General features: G+C 48.5%; 1 protein-coding gene across 2 annotated transcripts in view; it reads right to left on the reverse strand.

Moving 5' to 3' along the window:
• Window positions 1-11777, reverse strand: part of LOC132458076 (gamma-aminobutyric acid receptor subunit rho-1-like) — a 13433-nt gene continuing 1656 nt past the window's right edge. Inside the window, exons 2-10 of one of the 2 annotated variants that reach the window (XM_060052556.1) lie at window positions 9386-9439; window positions 9176-9282; window positions 7978-8045; window positions 7023-7246; window positions 6343-6425; window positions 6024-6164; window positions 4682-4834; window positions 4169-4365; window positions 1-1521 (exon numbers count right to left, since the gene is read on the reverse strand). In XM_060052556.1, coding sequence (XP_059908539.1) covers window positions 1237-1521; window positions 4169-4365; window positions 4682-4834; window positions 6024-6164; window positions 6343-6425; window positions 7023-7246; window positions 7978-8045; window positions 9176-9282; window positions 9386-9439 — 1312 coding nt within the window. In that variant the 3' untranslated portion in view covers window positions 1-1236. The remainder of the gene's footprint in view (window positions 1522-4168; window positions 4366-4681; window positions 4835-6023; window positions 6165-6342; window positions 6426-7022; window positions 7247-7977; window positions 8046-9175; window positions 9283-9385; window positions 9440-11777) is intronic. The other variant, XM_060052557.1, reaches the window with a different exon arrangement.

Consider the following 11777-nt stretch of genomic DNA (forward strand, 5'->3'; position numbering starts at 1 on the left):
TACCTCATAAAACATAATTTATTAAAAATCTTCACATGAAACAAGTTGAGTTGCGTGATTTAATATATTATTTGGTTGTTGAAGTGGCCTTGGAAGTTGGCAGACATAAGGGCTAGCTTCCAGGCATCAACCAGAGCATGCAGTTAAATGCCATTTTAATAATCCTAAAATCAGCTGAACTTTACGACAAATCTCATCCTCACCTTAACAGCTTCAGTTGTAGAAAAACATATTCACATTGACAGATAATCAGAACATACACACCATTAAACTGCAGTACTTTAAAACAAAATATAAAATATATATTTTTAAATATGACTTAATCAAGATCATGAAAATCAGATGAGGATATTGTCATCTATCTATATATTTTTAAATTGGCATTTGAGTGGACAACATGTCTGCTGGAGGTATCAATGCTGCGTTCCTCATCCTGAATGTTGGTGGACCAGGGGCTGAACATCCCTGCTCCAAAACGTCCTCTGAACATCACTGGCCGAGTTCGCGAAGACACAGGTGTCCATATTTGTGTCCACATTCGGAACATTCATGTATTCAGAGATATTCATCCAATAGCACAGTATGTCCTGACCTAGATGGTGTGTAGGGCTTTCTGGAACACGCCAGGTTCAAACTACAGCAGTGATCCTTTAAAGAGCCTGGCTCCCAGAGGTGGTCCTTCTGGATCTTATTGGCTTTAGCAGATGGTCTATTCTCTATATTTAAAAGGTATTGAATCAGACCAAATATGATGGGAATATTTTACATGATGAATATTTCAGTTCAAGGTCCTTTTTGTTCCATTGAATGATCGAGAGCTGACGTTCTTTACATTGGGAAACCACAAGCTGTTGATTGTTCTACACCCGTATGCAACACTATGATTAAGGACAGCAACAAAGCCTACAGACGCCTATATCTGGTCAGTGAACGTTGGAGGTGGAATGTGAACCACAGCACCCCTTTAATTTAGCCTTCACACTCATAATAATGAAGCACAAGTCAGCGACCAAACCAAACCATCGCCCGGCCCAGTGGGCTGTTTCTCTGGCTCTCAACATGTAGACCCTCTCCCACTTCCCTGCAGTCCAGAGTCAACCGTTAGACCCTCTCCCTGTCAAACTGGACCCTCTCCCTGTCAAACGACCATCCTGCAGCTCAGAGTCCACACGTAGACCCTCTCCATGTCCCGGTCACCACACACACACACACACTCATAGGCTCCGGTGTCCACGGCTATGAGTAGATGGACCAGTAGATGATGTTGAAGAGCACGTAGGCGCCAGGGAAGAGGACGCGGGAGTACTTGTCGATGGCGTGCGTGTCGATCCAGATGTTGACGTTGGCTCTGGGTCGGGCCTGGGGGTTCAGGGCCACCTGGGCCAGGATCCTGTCCGGGCGCGCCCCGTTCTCCGGAATGCCGTAGTTCCCGGTCATGTTGAAGTCCATGGTGCCGTAGCCCGAGATCTGGGGGTCCACGGCCATGTCGTCGGGCTGGCCGATCTCACAGGTACATGGCAGCTGGGGGGGGGGGGGGGGGGGGGGCACACGCACTCATTAACACCTGAGTCTACTGAGGTTAATCACACACTCGTTAACACCTGAATCTATTTAGGTTAATCACACACTCGTTAACACCTGAGTCTATTTAGGTTAATCACACACTCGTTAACACCTGAGTCTATTTAGGTTAATCACACACTCGTTAACACCTGAGTCTATTTAGGTTAATCACACACTCGTTAACACCTGAGTCTATTTAGGTTAATCACACACTCGTTAACACCTGAATCTATTTAGGTTAATCACACACTCGTTAACACCTGAGTCTATTTAGGTTAATCACACACTCGTTAACACCTGAGTCTATTTAGGTTAATCACACACTCGTTAACACCTGAGTCTATTTAGGTTAATCACACACTCGTTAACACCTGAGTCTATTTAGGTTAATCACACACTCGTTAACACCTGAGTCTATTTAGGTTAATCACACACTCGTTAACACCTGAGTCTATTTAGGTTAATCACACACTCGTTAACACCTGAGTCTATTTAGGTTAATCACACACTCGTTAACACCTGAGTCTATTTAGGTTAATCACACACTCGTTAACACCTGAGTCTATTTAGGTTAATCACACACTCGTTAACACCTGAGTCTATTTAGGTTAATCACACACTCGTTAACACCTGAATCTATTTAGGTTAATCACACACTCGTTAACACCTGAATCTATTTAGGTTAATCACACACTCGTTAACACCTGAGTCTATTTAGGTTAATCACACACTCGTTAACACCTGAGTCTATTTAGGTTAATCACACACTCGTTAACACCTGAGTCTATTTAGGTTAATCACACACTCGTTAACACCTGAGTCTATTTAGGTTAATCACACACTCGTTAACACCTGAGTCTATTTAGGTTAATCACACACTCGGTAACACCTGAGTCTACTGAGGTTAATCGCACTGTAGGATGAATCATTTAGCAGTTGCTAATTTGTGATTGTATTATTGAACGTTTGGCCACAGATGATTCTTTGAGGGTTAGGGTTTTTCTATTCCTGTGTGGTAAATGCTACATAACTATGTGAGAGATTTGGTAGAACGTAAGCTACAATATTTGTGATCCTTATGATTTGATTAATTATTCCCTAAAATGATGCAGACATGAGGAGCCATGTGGGGCTTCCATGTGAAGTCATTTGAGTTAGTGGGAACATCGCATTAGCAGGGAGTCATCCGCACAGAAATTAATGCCGGGGGCATTGAACCTTCTGTAGGACTCAGAGGACAAACGTCATCATGTGGATGAGGTTTCATACGGACCACTGACCAGGAGCCTCTAGAACACGGGGCCACTAACCAGGAGCCTTCAGGGGCCACTAACCAGGAGCCTCTAAAACACGAGGCCACTAACCAGGAGCCTCTAGAACATGGGGCCACTAACCAGGAGCCTGTAGAACACGGGGCCACTAACCAGGAGCCTATGCGACCACTAACCAGGAGCCTCTAGAACACGGGGGCACTAACCAGGAGCCTCTGCGACCACTAACCAGGAGCCTCTAGAACACGGGGCCACTAACCAGGAGCCTCTGGGGCCACTAACCAGGAGCCTCTAGAACACGAGGCCACTAACCAGGAGCCTCTAGAACACGGGGCCACTAACCAGGAGCCTGTAGAACACGAGGCCACTAACCAGGAGCCTCTGCGACCACTAACCAGGAGCCTCTAGAACACGGGGCCACTAACCAGGAGCCTCTGGGGCCACTAACCAGGAGCCTCTGGGGCCACTAACCAGGAGCCTCTAGAACACGGGGCCACTAACCAGGAGCCTTCAGGGGCCACTAACCAGGAGCCTCTAAAACACAGGGCCACTAACCAGGAGCCTCTGCGGCCACTAACCAGGAGCCTTCAGGGGCCACTAACCAGGAGCCTCTAGAACAGGGGGGCACTAACCAGGAGCCTGTAGACCACAGGGCCACTAACCAGGAGCCTGTAGACCACAGGGCAGCTAACCAGGAGCCTGTAGACCACAGTGCAGCTAACCAGGAGCCTGTAGACCACAGGGCAGCTAACCAGGAGCCTATAGAACACGGGGCCACTAACCAGGAGCCTGTAGAACATGAGGCCACTAACCAGGAGCCTCTAGAACTGAGAACACGTAGCAGCTGAGCTTCAGCGTGCATTTGGATCTGAATCTTCAGAACCAAACACCATCTGGCTGTCATCCAATGACATCGCTTCAGGGATGTTATTCTGCTAAATAACTGACATCTGCCGCCTCCTGGATCCCATCCAAACACAACTTCTTCCAAGAACATTATAGAGGCGAATGAAACGCTGTGTAGAAAGCTTGAGTTAGGATGAAGACTGGGCCCAATGCCCACAGACAATATGGAAGCTGGAGCACATGCCCACAGACCGCATGGAGACTGAACCCCATGCCAAAAGACCGCATGGAGGGGATATGATCTGAGTTACTGAGCTTCACCTCAACAAGGAGGACTTTCTTCTGCTCCCTGGGTCCTCGATAAAAGGAGTTCAATGAATGTTCGAGGAAACAGGAAATAAACCCCCGGGACATTGGTGTGAACGCTGTTTCATCTCGACGAACCAGAAACACATCCCAAGGAAAACATGAATCAGTCTCACACTCACCCTCTCCCTCAGCTTCCTCTCCTTCCTCTCCTGCACCGTGGACAAGTAGTTGACGGCCGCGTACTCGATGACGGACAGGAAGACAAAGACAAAGCTGACCCACAGGTAGATGTCCACCGCCTTGATGTAGGAGACCCTGGGCATGGAGGCGTTGACCCCCGTGATGATGGTGGACATGGTGAGCACCGTGGTGATACCTGGGGACAGAACCCCACATGGTGAGCACCGTGGTGATACCTGGGGACAGAACCCCACATGGTGAGCACCGTGGTGATACCTGGGGACAGAACCCCACATGGTGAGCACCGTGGTGATACCTGGGGACAGAACCCCACATGGTGAGCACCGTGGTGATACCTGGGGACAGGAGGGAACCCCACCCTACCTAACAGGATCCGGGCGGGGGGTCGGGGAGGAACCATCCTACCTAGCGGGACCCTGGCAGGGCGGGGGGGGGGGGGGGGTGGTCCTACCTAGCGGGACCCTGGCAGGATGGGTGGGGGGTGGTCCTACCTAGCGGTACCCTGGCGGGCACGGCGCGGCGGTCGATCCAGAAGGACACCCAGGAGAGCATCACCATCAGGGTGGCAGGGAAGTAGGTCTGCAGCAGGAAGAAGAAGATGTGGCGCCGCAGGGTGAAGTGGATGTAGAGGCGGTTGTACCAGCCTAGAGGGGGAGAGGGTGAGAGGGTGAGGGGTTTAACGCAGGTCATTAGAGGGTGAAGTGGATGTAGAGGCGGTTGTACCAGCCTAGAGGGGGAGAGGGTGAGAGGGTGAGGGGGTTAACGCAGGTCATTAGAGGGTGAAGTGGATGTAGAGGCGGTTGTACCAGCCTAGAGGGGGAGAGGGTGAGGGGGTTAACGCAGGTCATTAGAGGGTGAAGTGGATGTAGAGGCGGTTGTACCAGCCTAGAGGGTGAGAGGGTGAGAGGGTTAACACATGTCATTAGCGGGTGAAGGGGATGTAGAAGCGGTTGTACCAGCCAAGGGGGTGAGGGTTAATGGGGGTGAGGGTTAATACTCACAGAGAGGTGAGGGTTAATGCTCACAGAGAGGTGAGGGTTAATGCTCACAGAGAGGGTTAGGGTGAGGGTTAATGCTCGCAGAGAGGGTGAGGGTTAATGCTCACAGAGAGGGTTAGGGTGAGGGTTAATGCTCACAGAGAGGGTTAGGGTAAACACTCATTTGTCATTTAAGAGCACTTTTTACCCCAGATCAACTTCCAGTGAATTGAGAGGCATGACACCCTCTGGTTTGGGACATGAGCCAATACATCATAGATAATCGATATTATCTATGATGTATTGTAATGAAAAGGGCAGTGGAACAGGGTAAAGGGGTGGAATCCAACTGGGCGCTACGGGGCAACTTGGTCACCTATGTGACCGTGCTATTGAGCTGAGCCCCCAAGCTCCCTGCTCTGCATATCAAGGTCATCATCACCATCACCATCCTCATCATCTCATCACCATCACCCTCCATACGAGTGGAGGACACAGGAATCAGACACAGGAATTATTTATTGTGTTTCATTCCTTTGTTTAAACATCAGAAATGTTTTCTTTTAAGGACAGCACTGAGAGTGATGCGTATTAATTCTATCAATATTGTTTCTATAAACGATCTTCCTACACTACAGGATGGCTGAACATTCTCCATAGTATAGACCATGTATGTTGATTGAATATGCAGAGACCAACCAAGATGATACGGGTAATGTGATACACAGCATGGGTAATGTAACACACAGCATGGGTAATGTAACACACAGCAGGGTAATGTAAGACACAGCACGGGTAATGTGATACACAGGTAATGTAATCACAGGACATGTCTGGACACATTAAGACACTTTACCCGTGCTGCTGTAGAAGGCCAGCTTCGTGGTGGTGTGGAACTTCTGGATGAGGAACTGGGAGAGAGAGATCCGTTCGTCCGTGTCCAGCGACTCGTTCCCTTTCTTCCAGTATAGCATGAGGTCGTCGTCTGTGTACGCGTCTGAAAGAGAATTATTCATAACGTGATGCCATTATTTCTCCATGAAAGGCCGTCTCCTGACCCAACACAGGCAGCCTGGGTCGCTGTCAGTGTCAAACTCTCGTTTCTTCCTCGTTTTACTAACTGTGAGGAAGGCGTCATAACAGACAGTAAACAGGAATATGGATGATGTCCTCACAGCTCTCTATCTCCAGCGAGCAGGTCTGCGTGTCCAGGGGGAACCGGCTCAGGTCCATGTTACACATGGCTGTGACAGTCACTCTGTTGGAGGAAGGAACACAAGCATGAGCAATAGCAATGCAGTGTAATGTTGTTGATATACTGCACATGGCAGGGTCTGATCTGAAGGCTTTAAACAACAATTAAGGTAGCAGGCACACTATTTACATGCATTGCACACTATTGACATGCTTGTGCACAAAATTGACATTTGTGTTCACTGTTGACGTGCGTGTGCAAACCCATTATATGCGCTCCAAATATCCCAATACATAATAAATGTAAAATGTGTTTTACCGGTTCTACCATCTAAGGATGTATTTTGAAGTTCAGACTTTTGACAAACAATAAGTTGAACCATCCCAGTCTATAGCTCTATATCACTGCCTCCCTGCATCCCTGCATCACCTCATCAGTGCATCAGTGCATCACCTCATCACTACATCAGTGCATCACGGCATCACTACATCAGTGCATCACTGCCTCCCTGCATCAGTGCATCAGTGCAGCACTGCCTCCCTGCCTCACGACCTCACTGCATCACTGCCTCCCTACATCACTACATCACTGCACCAGTACATCATTATATCACTACATCACTGCAGCAGTGAGCGGTGTGAGGGTTGGAGGTCCGCCTACCGCAGGCTGTAGAGCACGTTGCCATCGGGGTACACTCTCAGCATGACGTTCTCCGTGGTGGTGTCGTGGATGAAGGACCTCTTGGAGTGAACAAAGAACATGTCGGGCACCCAGATCTTCTTCACCAGGCGGCTGTCGAAGGTCATGCTCTGGTTGTTTGTGCTGGGGAAGGCCAGGCGCTCGTCTTTCCAGTAGTGCCGCAGGTACAGCGTCATGGTGAAGTCCTGATGGGGGGGGGGGGGGGGGCACAGGGTCAAGTGGAAGTCCTGATTGGGGGTTTAGACGGTTTTGGGGGGGTGAGGCAGCGTCTAACGTGCGGTTCCAGTTCCGGGTGCTCAAAGTAAAACTCAAGGTGCATGATTAAGCCCTCAGGTCTCAAAGGAGAATGACACAAAGGTTGTTTAGAGACATTAACGCACAGGTTGTTGGCCACAGGAGAAGAGATCACTGGAGTCATTATCAGTCACATATTAAGTCAATCAGAACTCAAACCAGTGGCGTGCAAACCAGGGCGGTCGCCCCCCCTTGTGGCCCAATTGTTGAAAAACACGTGCTAAAGTGCCCTCTCAGGAGCCAAAACGCGTATTAAAGGGGCCCCTTGGGAGCCAAAACGCGTGCTAAACTGCCCTCAAGTGTCCTTTCGGGAACCAAAACGTGTGCTAAACTGCCCCCTTTGAAGCCAAAACGCGTGCTAGAGTGCCCTCATTTGTATAACATATAAAACGTGTCTAAAGTGCCCTCTTCAGTGGTGAGAACGCGCTATACGTGCCCTTTTTTTCTCTTTCCGCCCCTGCCCTTCAAAAAGTCTGTGCACGCCACTGACTCAAACTCAATGACCAAAGCAGTGCGTTTCTACTACTAACCAACAGACCTGTCAATTCTTCCACAGTGGAGCTGTTTTTTTGTATCACAGCCGGTGAATAGGGACGAACGTGAAGACGTGTTGCTCACTTACCATGTCCACCTCCGAGATGGTATCCAGACTTTCCACCTGCACATCGACTCCCACCGGGATCGGAGGCCCTGGAATACACAAGATCAGACCTGACTGACCTCAAAGTACCGCCGAACACCCATGACACCGCTCACTGGCGAACCCAAAACCAACACGTTTTACAGAGAGCGGAGGGATTTAAGAGCACCCCCAGTTATCTGATGACCTGCCAGGCCCAGCCATCGCTCGGAGCAGTTGTTTTCAAAGGGATGCTGGTACTTGTTAAGCAAGCAAGCAGGACTCTGTAGGTCTGTTGAAAGCCTGGTGTCACGCAGCCATGCTTGTTGGGATGTGAGGCTGTCTGCAGCATTCGGCGCTGACCTATTTCAGGCCTGCTACTAAGCAGCATCCAGCAGTAAAACAATTAGGTCACAATGGATCCAAGTTGATGCTGCTGTGGAACCGATCCTGCCCTCCTTTCCACCCAGAGGACATTTAGTTGGATAGGAACCTCCACACTGGCAAAAAATTAACGTTAACATATCACATCGTTCATGATGCTTCAAGAGGAGCAGTGTTTGCCCTCGTTGGCTATGTTCTAGTTCACAGGCATTGGAGGGAATGAACGTGTGTTTGGCTTAGGAAGAGTAATGGAGGGAAACGGTTCACACGAAATCCCAGCCGTGATTTGATATAGTAAAAAACAAATCACACTCCCTCTCTCTCTCTCTCTCTCTCTCTCTCTCTCTCTCTCTCTCTCTCTCTCTCTCTCTCTCTCTCTCTCTCTCTAGACATAATCCCACGGTCAGCAAAATCCCTCTCATGTAAAGACTGAACCGAACAGAGTAATCACACTCTGTTGACATGAAGAATCCCAGCGTTGCTGTCACTTTCACAGGCTGGACTATAAGAGCCTGGAGCCTGCTGGGGCTGGCTGGAGCTCACTGGGCTCCAGTCTGCAGCTGGATGGAGCAGGCTGGAGCTAACTGGGCCTGCTGGGGCTGGATGGAGATGGCTGGAGCTCCGTTCTCCAGTCTGTCGAGGACTCTGGCCTGCAGGCCGGTCTCATCATGTTGCTCTTGGATGTTTAAGTCAGTCCCTCAATAAAATCGCTATGACGGATGCTTAGAGACCTAGCACATAGCAAGCCTCATCGTGTCTCTGTTTTTAAAAACGAAATATTTAAGCATTCATATTTAGAGAATATAAATATTCAAACCTCCAAATGCTGGTCTCATGGTGAAGTCATGGTCATCTATTCTCAGCAGCTGCTCAGATTTTGTCATTGGAGACTTTGTCATGTCCGGGCTTCGTTTGAACATCGGGCTGCAGAAGGAACATGTTAATGGTTAATGTGAATGTTGTTAGAGGAAATGTGAATCATTTAAATCATTCCCAAATGTGTTTCTATAGGTAAGGACGGTGGGACCTTCCGGTTTTGGGACCTTCTGCACCGTCCGTCCGTGAAGTCTCTCTTCTTGACCTGTGTATTCAAACACAAGACGAAAGATTCATGGGAGAACCGAGCAGAATCACAGCAATTCAAGAAGGTTCTCAACATCCCCTATAGCCCCCATCCCCTCCAGATGTACCGTGTGTACAGGAGAGAGAGAGAGAGAGAGAGAGAGAGAGAGAGAGAGAGAGAGAGAGAGAGAGAGAGAGAGAGGGAGAGAGGGAGAGGATTGCTTGGTGTATTGAAGCGTGCACAAAAACAACAATTTATCCCTCAGTCCAAAATGGCGCGGGGGAAACCGAGTACACCTCCCGGAACAAATCCCCGTTCGTAGGATGAAATAAAAGAACAAAACGGATACATTGGCGGTCCTGGTCATGCCTGTCCATCAGCAGCTGGTTTGATAATCCTCTTGGCAGAAGTGCTTCTCCAATCCCCCCTCTCTCTCACTCTCTTGCTGGCTGCCTCCACCTTCACCCCGGCTGGCTGGCCCTCCCTGGGAGAGAGCTGCTCTCAGACTGGGGTCTACAGGAGGGGGTCTGGAGCTCAGACTGGGATCTACAGGAGGGGGTCTACAGGAGGGGGTCTACAGGAGGGGGTCTACAGGAGGGGGTCTACAATAGGGGGTCTACAGGAGGGGGTCTGGAGCTCAGTCTGGGCTCTACAGGAGGGGGTGTATACACAGCTATGCAGATCCTTTGGTCTACTAGAGTGAGTCGATGCACCTGGTAGTGCCAGGCTCACCTTAGATGATGATCAGGTGTTCTGTTGGAGAGTTCCTATGCCAGAATAGGCTAAAGCTGCTATGTTTAAACGTGGTGTGGGGAGTTTGAATGTGCTGTGCTCAACACTTATCTTGTTAGCCGACTGTGACTTGTCACGCTCCAATCCTGCTATTTCAGAGCCTAAAGGCTTGACTCAACCCATAATTAAATCTAAAAGAACCAGACACTCAGTATAATTAAAAAGAAAACAGCGAGTAAATAAGCTTGGCCTCTTTAGATCAGCCTACTCCAGGCTGGCTGCTGCCAAGGACTGATGAGAGAGAGAGCTCTTCTTCTCCAACCCTGCCAAGGGCAGCAGTGGTGCTCCCCGTAACAGAGGAGGGTCCTCAGAACGCTGAGGGGGTGACGAGAGGGCCATCGAGACAAGAGGACTAAATAAGGAGCTATAGGGGAGAGCCAACGGTGTTCGCTTCATGAATATCATAGCCTCATTCAAATCATCCCTAATACGTTTGATATAAAATGGACAATTTTTGTTTATTATTATTCACCATTATTAAACAGAATTAAAGTGAATTATCACTGTAATGATCCAGCCTGACTAATCTAAGACGATATAACGGAGGAGTCTAGAAACTAGCAAGGAGCCTGCATGGAAACACCATCCTAGGTCTACTGTAAACACCATCTACTGTAAACATCATCCTCAGTATACTGTAAACACCATCCTAGGTCTACTGTGAACACCATCTACTGTAAACATCATCATCAGTATACTGTGAACACACCATCCTAGGTCTACTGTAAACACCATCTACTGTAAACATCATCATCAGTATACTGTGAACACCATCCTAGGTCTACTGTAAACACCATCTACTGTAAACATCATCCTCAGTATACTGTGAACACCATCCTAGGTCTACTGTAAACACCATCTACTGTAAACATCATCCTCAGTATACTGTGAACACCATCCTAGGTCTACTGTAAACACCATCTACTGTAAACATCATCCTCAGTATACTGTGAACACCATCTACTGTCAACACCATCTACTGTAAACACCATCCTCAGTATACTGAAAACACCATCTACTGTAAACACCGTCCTCAGTATACTGAAAACACCATCTACTGTAAACACCATCTACTGTAAACACTATCTATTGTAAACAACATCCTCAATATACTGTAAACACCATCTACTCTAACCACTATCCTCAGTCTATATGAACTCCCTGTAAACTCAATCCACAGCATATTAATCAAGTTTACCGTCTGTTTCAGAATGTATGTACATGTACCTTATCTTCAGAATCATCCCGTGTCACAACACTTTATCTCTTATCAGAGAGACGCACGTTTCCTTAAAGTGAAGCGGATCATTGAAAGAGTCTTTTATCTCTAAACAGCAGCACTTAACATGAGAGCGATGGCACAGCATCCCTATAGCATCCCTCCTAACCCTGTGTCAGAGGAGTGGTGGTGGTGAGGCTGGAACATGAGAGTGTTGGTGCAGCAACCCCTGTAGCATCTCCCCTACCCCTGTGTCTGAGGGGACGTGGCAGGCGTGGTGGTGAGGCTGGATTAGTCTATAAAGGGTCCGTGGAATACATTAACCAAAAGCAGAACACAGAGCTG

This window comes from Gadus macrocephalus, chromosome 5, assembly GCF_031168955.1.
Source record: "Gadus macrocephalus chromosome 5, ASM3116895v1".
Lineage (NCBI taxonomy): Eukaryota > Metazoa > Chordata > Actinopteri > Gadiformes > Gadidae > Gadus > Gadus macrocephalus.